Below are 10088 nucleotides of genomic sequence, written 5' to 3' on the forward strand. Positions count from 1 at the left end.
GTATATAACAGTAATAAAAATATTTGATAGAAACTCTAACGGTTTTGTAATTGGAAATTACTTAATATTAAAGCTCGTTAATACCAAAAATAAAGAAATAAAGTACTTTACAAATAGAAGTATATAACAGTAATAAAAATATTTGATAGAAACTCTAACGGTTTTGTAATTGGAAATTACTTAATATTAAAGCTCGTTAATACCAAAAATAAAGAAATAAAGTACTTTGTGAATAGAAGTATGCAACAGTGATAAAAATATTTGGTAAAAACGAATGGAAAAGTATCATAAGAAGCACCCAGTAGTTTCATTTCGTTTATAATACACCATTGTAGTGTAGGAATACGAGAGTGGGAGTGACTGGTATATAATGGTTGACGTTTGATAGAGAGAAGATCAACAACGAAAGAGTTAATTGAAATATTGTAAAAAGGAAGAATTGGACGGTCGTCGATCGAGTCGCGACAATCAAAGGGGGTTTATTGGATTATATTACGCGAGTAGACGAGCTTCCGGAGCAAAGCAATCTACAAAGCGTTTACGTACAATGGCAGTCGAAATTTTCAATCCACTAAGAGAATATAGGATTTTCGTTGTCACGGAACTTCGGCACAATCGCTCTTTTGTTATTTCCCGAAGCAGTCGGATCGCTTTGTTGACACGTGTCTGTCGCGCGGATGGATCGCCCGAGACAGAGAGAAAAGTTAAAGAAAAGAGACGCGGGTGGAAAGGGAAAGGGAAAGGGATAGTGGCAAACCTCACCCTAAATTCTGAGGTGAGTTAGCAGTGTCTACACACGACAGATCGAACAGTCCTATTCACAAAGTGAAAGCCTTCCCACATAAGAGTCGTTTCGATCAATTCAACTTAGGGTATTGCATGCTGCACGGAATTACAATACGCGTTCGACTGAAGATCTTGTACCTTTCAACTACCTTCGAACTGTTTCTGTTTATTGATGGTCCTTTATAATCAAATGGAATTGGGAAATCCACTCTCAACTCGTAAAATATGATCCAAATTCCCTTTTCACTAATCATTACAAACTTAATATTTCAGTCATTTTTTTGTTATTAATATGTGTCAAATACCTATATCTGTCTCCTACAGGCCAAAAGAAAAAAAATATTATATAAAATTTGTTACAAAATTACAAATTAAAAAAATTTCTTTTTTACACGTTCAAGAGTAAATTTCGTGTTTTAAATTTTATTAAATAAATTAACATTCCATCATCGACAAACGTAAGTTGCAACGCCACGATATTATTTTCATAAGTAAATGAATCTCCGCGCACGACGTCGCCAGAGTGAAACTTTGCACAGTCGTTTGAGAGTAACAACGTCGGTTTCTCTTTGTTATATAGAATACAGCGTAATGAGATTTACCACGATACTAAAAATTACCGAAGAAAAAACGAACAGAATATTATAGTCTTCGTTCAGCGTGCTTTTATTTCCCGCGCTTTTGTGGTTTTCAATACTTCGTCGCGTTCGACAATCCCGGAACTAAATACCACGCGCAAACGACAACGATATCGCAAAACGACGCGTATTTTATATCCGCTCCTCTCTATTGTAAAATATTGCTAATTGCAAACATAGATTTACGACACAATGAAACTGTTTATATTCATTAACTGTTTCGTTTCGTCCACCGGGGCTCGTTGTAGAAAAACATGCTCTTTTTGCCTGACGTATCATTCGTGCTCGTTAATTTGTCACTTGTGCATATTTTACAATTTTATGAAAACGTAAATACCGGGACAGAGAATGTTAACGTTGTATAGGTTGCAACGAAGGAAGAGCGTCGAACGTGTTTTTCGAAATCATTTTTACAGAATTAATATGCAAGTTCGTGAAAATGATGGGGGGAAAAAATGGAGGATATTTGTTTCAAGATTTTGAGGCTGATACTTTTTTTTATGTTAAATCACACGTTGTTTCCATTTGTACTATTTAATCTCTATTTAAATTTTATTAGAATTTTCTGAAGTTGTTAATTGGTTAAAATCACATCATTTTATATTCTAATTCTTGAAAGCCTCAATTTTTCTTTGCAGTTCTGATTAGAAATACATTTTTAAAACTCCACCGTTTCATTTTGTATCTTTATTTATTTTATGTGTAATTCTAATATCTTTGTTGCCTTCATAGTTACTGTAATTTTAAGAGAAATTTTCATTTGAAAAATAAAAAAAAAAAATTACTTATGCCTATTGAATTTTGTACACGCAAAAGGCACTGACAAGTCGATGGAACCAAAGATAGAATTTATTGAATGTTCCTTCCTCTCCGCGAAATCAAAGCGGCAATATAGTACATGGCACGGAATTATTGATATAGAATGGTCCCCGAGGGACTATTCAGTTCGCGGAAAGCTAAGAATCCCTAAGTTTGGAAATTGATGCATAAGTTATACTACGTACAACTTCGAATCTAAGTACAATTGATTTCCTCTCCAACGTTTGGCTGTTAAATTCCTGTAAATTACCTGTACACAAATACTATTCGTGTTCTTTGCAAATTTATAACACGTATAAGACGATTTTGAACAGAAAGCAAATCACAATTATATAATAAAATTTAATTTTATACGATTTTAAGGTCTTCGATGTTTCGTTAAAGAAAATTCTATTCTTTCTTGTGCCATTTTACACAGAATAAATCAATAAATTATAAATTCAAATTTAAGTTTGCATTTCACTCCTATTATACTTCTTTATTATCAAAACAAACCCTAAACCAGTTAGTAAACGTAACTTCAACTGTTTATTATTAATATTGCAATTTTCAACATTTATTTTAGTAGATAAATTGTCAACAGACTGAAAGAATATTCTAAAATATCAGAAATATGTTAGAATACAAAATGATGTGATTTTAACCAATTAACAACTTCAGAAAATTCTCAAAATTTTCAACATTTACTTTAGTAGATAAATTGCCAACAGACTAAATAAATATTCTAAAATATCAGAAATATGTTAGAATACAAAATGATGTGATTTTAACCAATTAACATTGGTTTCAACAAATGGTAACAACGTACTTTTCCTCGTAACAATTTAATATTTTTTTATTCCATTTGTAACTTCTTCGTTTATTTTTAGTTAAAAACCAAAACTTTTAACTATCATAAAATGAATAGTTTCTGTCGATCGAAATGGTCAAAATGGTCACAGCTATAGATCACACAGATTAAAGAGCTATTAGTTCCAGTCAGAGTTGGGTAAAATGTCACCTGATTACGATTATGATTTCGAAGTAGCCACCCGTAATTACACGGTAATTGCACGCTAATTACACTGTATTACGTGGCAGTTACACGACTCGATGATTTACGATTATTACCCAACGTTACAGTGTAATTGTCATGGGATTACTTTGAAATCATATTCATAAATAAGTAATCAGATCACATTTCGCTTTTCTGATCATTCACTCCAGTCTGCATGCAATTCGATCATTTGCACAAACCTTTCGATTTATATGTCATTATCATTGCATTATTTCATAAATTCTTTTTCAGAAACTGAACAGAATTTCAGTTATAGGCAATCATGGCAAATATAGAATTTTATGAAAAATAATAACCATTTCTCTCCATTATACATATTGTCATTATAAAATTTCTTTACAAATTTTTTTTTTAATATTCTTCAATGCTGTTCTTGAGTATATTAACATTTATAAATTGTTTACCCACCAAAGAGTGAGAATTGAATAAAATTCTTTTCTGATTAAATGTTTTAAGTTATTAAATATTTTAAGACGAGTTTTATTAAATGGAAATAAAAATATTCATGCTATCATACGATAAAGAAAATTTCGTTTTTTCAGCTAATATTTTGAGTTTTGATGCAATGATTTCATTGATTTCATTAAAAAAAAAGAAAGTTTGACAAACAGTGTTTCTTTTTTCTACTAAAGCTATTGAAAGCAGTGCTGAAATTTAGTTCATAATTTAGTATAGCAAATCCTCCATTATATGAACTATTGTTATCTGAATTTTCTATTATGTGAAATGGCTGCTATTGAATTTGTAATCGACGAAAGTGGTTTCTTTGATTTCATTAAAAAAAATGAAAGATTGACAAACAGTGTTTTTTTTTTCTATTAAAGCTATTGAAAGCAGTGCTGAAATTTAGTTCATAATTTAGTATAGCAAATCCTCCATTATATGAACTATTGTTATCTGAATTTTCTATTATGTGAAATGGCTGCTATTGAATTTGTAATCGACGAAAGTGGTTTCTTTGATTTCATTAAAAAAAATGAAAGATTGACAAACAGTGTTTCTTTTTTCTACTAAAGCTATTGAAAGCAGTGCTGAAATTTAGTTCATAATTTAGTATAGCAAATCCTCCATTATATGAACTATTGTTATCTGAATTTTCTATTATGTGCTACGGCTGCTATAGAATTTGTAATCGACGAAAGTGGTTTCTTTGATTTCATTAAAAAAAATGAAAGATTGACAAACAGTGTTTCTTTTTTCTATTGAAGCTATTGAAAACAGTGCTGAAATTTAGTTCATAATTTAGTATAGCAAATCCTCCATTATATGAACTATTGTTATCTGAATTTTCTATTATGTGATATGGCTGCTATTGAATTTGTAATCGACGAAAGTGGTTTCTTTGATTTCATTAAAAAAAATGAAAGATTGACAAACAGTGTTTCTTTTTTCTATCAAAGCTATTGAAAGCAGTGCTGAAATTTAGTTCATAATTTAGTATAGCAAATCCTCCATTATATGAACTATTGTTATCTGAATTTTCTATTATGTGAAATGGCTGCTATTGAATTTGTAATCGACGAAAGTGGTTTCTTTGATTTCATTAAAAAAAATGAAAGATTGACAAACAGTGTTTCTTTTTTCTATTAAAGCTATTGAAAGCAGTGCTGAAATTTAGTTCATAATTTAGTATAGCAAATCCTCCATTATATGAACTATTGTTATCTGAATTTTCTATTATGTGATATGGCTGCTATTGAATTTGTAATCGACGAAAGTGGTTTCTTTGATTTCATTAAAAAAAATGAAAGATTGACAAACAGTGTTTCTTTTTTCTATTAAAGCTATTGAAAACAGTGCTGAAATTTAGTTCATAATTTAGTATAGCAAATCCTCCATTATATGAACTGTTGTTATCTGAATTTTCTATTATGTGATATGGCTGCTATTGAATTTGTAATCGACGAAAGTGGTTTCTTTGATTTCATTAAAAAAAATGAAAGATTGACAAACAGTGTTTCTTTTTTCTATTGAAGCTATTGAAAACAGTGCTGAAATTTAGTTCATAATTTAGTATAGCAAATCCTCCATTATATGAACTATTGTTATCTGAATTTTCTATTATGTGAAATGGCTGCTATTGAATTTGTAATCGACGAAAGTGGTTTCTTTGATTTCATTAAAAAAAATGAAAGATTGACAAACAGTGTTTCTTTTTTCTATTAAAGCTATTGAAAACAGTGCTGAAATTTAGTTCATAATTTAGTATAGCAAATCCTCCATTATATGAACTATTGTTATCTGAATTTTCTATTATGTGATATGGCTGCTATTGAATTTGTAATCGACGAAAGTGGTTTCTTTGATTTCATTAAAAATAATGTAAGATTGACAAACAGTATTTCTTTTTTCTATTAAAGTTATTGAAAACAGTGCTGAAATTTAGTTCATAATTTAATACAGCAAATCCTCCATTATATGAACTATTGTTATCTGAATTTTCTATTATGTGATATGGCTGCTATTGAATTTGTAATCGACGAAAGTGGTTTCTTTGATTTCATTAAAAAAAATGAAAGATTGACAAACAGTGTTTCTTTTTTCTATTAAAGCTATTGAAAACAGTGCTGAAATTTAGTTCATAATTTAATACAGCAAAACCTCCATTATATGAACTGTTGTTATCTGAATTTTCTATTATGTGATATGGCTGCTATTGAATTTGTAATCGACGAAAGTGGTTTCTTTGATTTCATTAAAAAAAATGAAAGATTGACAAACAGTGTTTCTTTTTTCTACTAAAGCTATTGAAAGCAGTGCTGAAATTTAGTTCATAATTTAGTATAGCAAATCCTCCATTATATGAACTATTGTTATCTGAATTTTCTATTATGTGCTACGGCTGCTATAGAATTTGTAATCGACGAAAGTGGTTTCTTTGATTTCATTAAAAAAAATGAAAGATTGACAAACAGTGTTTCTTTTTTCTATTAAAGCTATTGAAAGCAGTGCTGAAATTTAGTTCATAATTTAGTATAGCAAAACCTCCATTATATGAACTATTGTTATCTGAATTTTCTATTATGTGATATGGCTGCTATTGAATTTGTAATCGACGAAAGTGGTTTCTTTGATTTCATTAAAAAAAATGAAAGATTGACAAACAGTGTTTCTTTTTTCTATTGAAGCTATTGAAAACAGTGCTGAAATTCAGTTCATAATTTAGTATAGCAAATCCTCCATTATATGAACTGTTATCTGAATTGTGTTCGACTAAAATGATTTCTTTGATTTCATAAAAAAAAAAGAAAAATTGACAAATAATATTTCTTTTCCCTTTCATACAGTTTCTATTCGTGTTATTTCATTTTTCAATATTAATGAATTTCAATATTAAATATAAATCGAGGTCTAAACGGTCGCTGTTCTCCAAAAAAATGAATTCACACAAGCATCGACACTGCTTCATCGTCGCAATAAAATCGTCGAATGGAACAAAAGCGAAAAGCTCGCGAGAATCGCTCGAAAATCGTTTCCTTCGTTGCTTGCTTAAACATCGCATACATATTCATTTTCATTTCTCGATGGACAAATATTTAGAGAGTTAAACTGGTCATCCGTTTGCACCCCTGGGGGAGGGGACTTTATATTTTGACTGTGAAAGGTCTAGCAAATCCCGGTATTAAATTAATCCGGCCCCACGGCCGGCGGAAAAACAACGAGCCCCCGGGAAAGCGTCGCAGCTTTAAAGCTCGCGCGAAAGTGTGTACAGTGAGCTTACCCGAATTCCGCGGAATCGAAGACCTCCACTTCGTCGTACCACGATTGAATATGAACGCGAAGCCTCGCGACGGACACGCTGCTCACCATGCCGTTCCCATCGAGCACGTGCACGTTCTGCCATACGCCGAATCGTTCTGCAAATGAACAGTATCTACGGTGGCCAGTCGCACGGACACGGGCCAAATTCATCGGTGAGATCGATCGTTCGTTTCATGCACCGTGGGCGAAACTAGACCGGGCGGCTGAAACGTTCCGGCCGCGATTTTTCTGCGAGGCTATCGATCCGCTTTGAATCCCGTGAGCGTAACGCGGGGCCAAAGACGAGGACGCTTATTTTACCGGGGACGCTTCCGGGAGTGCTCAAAGGGCACGAGAACGTTTAAATTTCGGCGGCGTTCCCCCCCCCACCCCGGTTAACTGACAAAGTCTGCTGTTTAACGGGGTCGGGAGGGGAAAAAAATAGAAAGGTTGCCCGCAAGTTGTCTGTACTTTTATTATCTCGGGTACGAACCGTAACGCGACGAATAGTTTCTACAAACGCCGCGCTTTTGAAACTTTGTTATTCCCTGACTTACTGGAATTACTTTTATTTTAATTAAAGGGAGGAACTGTTGAAACAGTTTACGGAAACGTTTCGAATGTGGCGGATACGAGAGGTGGGCAAGAGTATGATATTTTTAAAGGAAGATGGGTTTGATGGTATTGTATTGGCCTGTGGTAGAATTTCTATCTTGGGCAAGCTACATAGGATTGAATATAAGGTGAAATTTGGTGTATATTTTTAATTATGTAATACGTTTAGGGTGAAAGTGGGTTAAATTATAGATAGGGTGTTTCATATTTTTGTGTGCACATTTCAGCAGTGTGTTCTACAGGTAAAACTAACAAAGTAAGACTAAAATGTTATACAGGGTGAGATTCTAGAGGCCAAAATAAGACGAAAATCAAGAATATTAATTTCTTGACTGATGTTATTAAAAAGTTAAATTAAAAAATTTCGAATCATTCTGAAAAAATTACTGAGGTTGCAGGAGTCGATTACAATCATTTTTGGTCATTACACATACCCCCAAAATCCTACGCATTTACGAGAAAAAAATTCCTTACCGAAAATCTAATGTGAGGACAGAAATGGCTTCCCTGTAATTTCATGCGAATCTTTAAAATGTCATAACTCCTGAACGGATTGGACGATTTTAATGTTTCAAAATGCAAACAACGCGTATTTTGATGAAGAATATGTAGAAATTCCAAAAATATTCAAAAACTTGATCCTCGACCCCGCAAAATGAGAAAACCCCCATAAAAATGGTACAATTTGTAAACAGCCATAACTCCTACAATAGTGAATATATTTCAATGAAACTTTTTTCTGAAGTAGAGCTTATAGATACCTACAAAAAAGTATTAAACAACTTTACCATAGGGCGTCAAACCAAATTATTAAAAATGAAAAATGAATTTTTAATTAAAATCGACAGGGGTAGCTGGTGAAATTTTTCAGCAAAAGAAAAGCTTTTGAAATCCTTTTGGAAAAATTATTTTTAGATACAGGGGTCAATTATAATCATTTTTGGTGAATAGACATTACCTCGAAATCCTATCCAGTTTTGAGGAAAAAAATTCGGTAAGTGGACTTCTTCGTCGAAATTAAAAAATGTTTAGATCATTCTGAAAAAATTATTTTCGATTGTGGGGGTCAACTATAAGTATTTGTGGTGAATAGACATACCCCCGAAATTCTACTCAGTTTCGAGAAAAAAATTCGAGTAAGTGCTGAAAGTTTTGGGTGAAAAAAAAGAATTTCGAATCGTATTGGAAAAATTATTTTTAATTGCAGAGGTCAATTACAAGCATTTTTGGTCAATAGACATACCCCCGAAATCCTACTCAGTTTCGAGAAAAAAATTCCTCACCGAAAATACAATGTCTGACCATATATTTGACACGTTTCACTGAAATTTCATGCGTATGTTTAGAACGTCATAACTTCTGAACGGATTGGACGATTTTAATGTTTCAAAATGCAAACAACGCGTATTTTGATGAAGAATATGTAGAAATTCCAAAAATATTCAAAAACTTGATCCTTGAACCTGCAAAATGAGAAAAACCTCATAACAATAGTCCAATTTGCAAACAGTCATACCTCCTACAATAGTGAATATATTTCGATGAAACTTTTTTCTAAAGTAAAGCTCATAGATACCTACAAAAAAGTATTAGACAACTTTTCTACAGGGTGTCAAACAAAATTACTAAAAATCAAGAACGAATTTTTAAGAAAAATCACCAAGGGGGTAGGTGGCTTTATTTTTCGGCGAAAGAAAAACTTTTGAAATTTATGTCTATTCACCAAAAATGCTTGTAATTTACCCCTGTAACTAAATATAATTTTTTTAGTACGGTTTGAAATTTTTTAATTTCCTCTAAATATTTCAGTACCTGCTCAAATTTTTTTCTCAAAAGTGGATAGGATTTCAGGGATATGTGTATTCACCAAAAATGCTTGTAATTTACCCCTGTAACTAAATATAATTTTTCCAGAACGATTTGAAATTTTTGAATTTAATTGTTAATAACTTTTTAACGAAGCCTCAGTCAACAAATTGATATTCTTGATTTTCGTCCTATTTTGGCCTCTAGGATCTCCCATTACAATTTTTCCCAGGGGTGATCGAACACCCTGTATAACAAAAAATCCATAATTGCTTTGTTAAGGAGCCATAACAAAAATATTTACAATAAAATGAAATCAATCTTTTGCAAGCATTAGATATCGTCAGTTTCGTTGCAAACTGAGCATAAACTTGTACAATAGTTCAAAATTTTGGCTACAAAAAGTTATCATCGAAGAATACATCAGCACCCAAGATAAATGATAGAAAAAACAAACTCTGATAAAGGAATCTTTCAGTTATCCACATTATTCTACGTTAAAAATATTTTTTCGTGCCTCAATCAGCAGTTGCCCTCTTTAAACAAAATTTTAGTAAATTTGTTTGTTTAATAATGAAAAACACATCACTAGACTGCGGATGTTTATGCATTTATGGAAAATTTTA

The 10088-nt window shown here is 31.9% G+C and overlaps 1 protein-coding gene across 1 annotated transcript in view; it reads right to left on the minus strand.

The window, feature by feature from the left end:
• The window catches only part of LOC122399662, a 39032-nt gene extending 31820 nt beyond the window's left edge, over positions 1-7212 (minus strand). The window contains exon 1 of the mRNA XM_043400501.1: positions 7022-7212. Coding sequence (XP_043256436.1) covers positions 7022-7212 — 191 coding nt within the window. The remainder of the gene's footprint in view (positions 1-7021) is intronic.
• Between the last annotated feature and the right edge of the window lie 2876 nt (positions 7213-10088).

The sequence above is a fragment of the Colletes gigas genome, unplaced genomic scaffold, assembly GCF_013123115.1.
Source record: "Colletes gigas isolate AHSC1104 unplaced genomic scaffold, ASM1312311v1 Colletes_gigas_Sc00014, whole genome shotgun sequence".
Classification (NCBI taxonomy): Eukaryota; Metazoa; Arthropoda; class Insecta; order Hymenoptera; family Colletidae; genus Colletes; species Colletes gigas.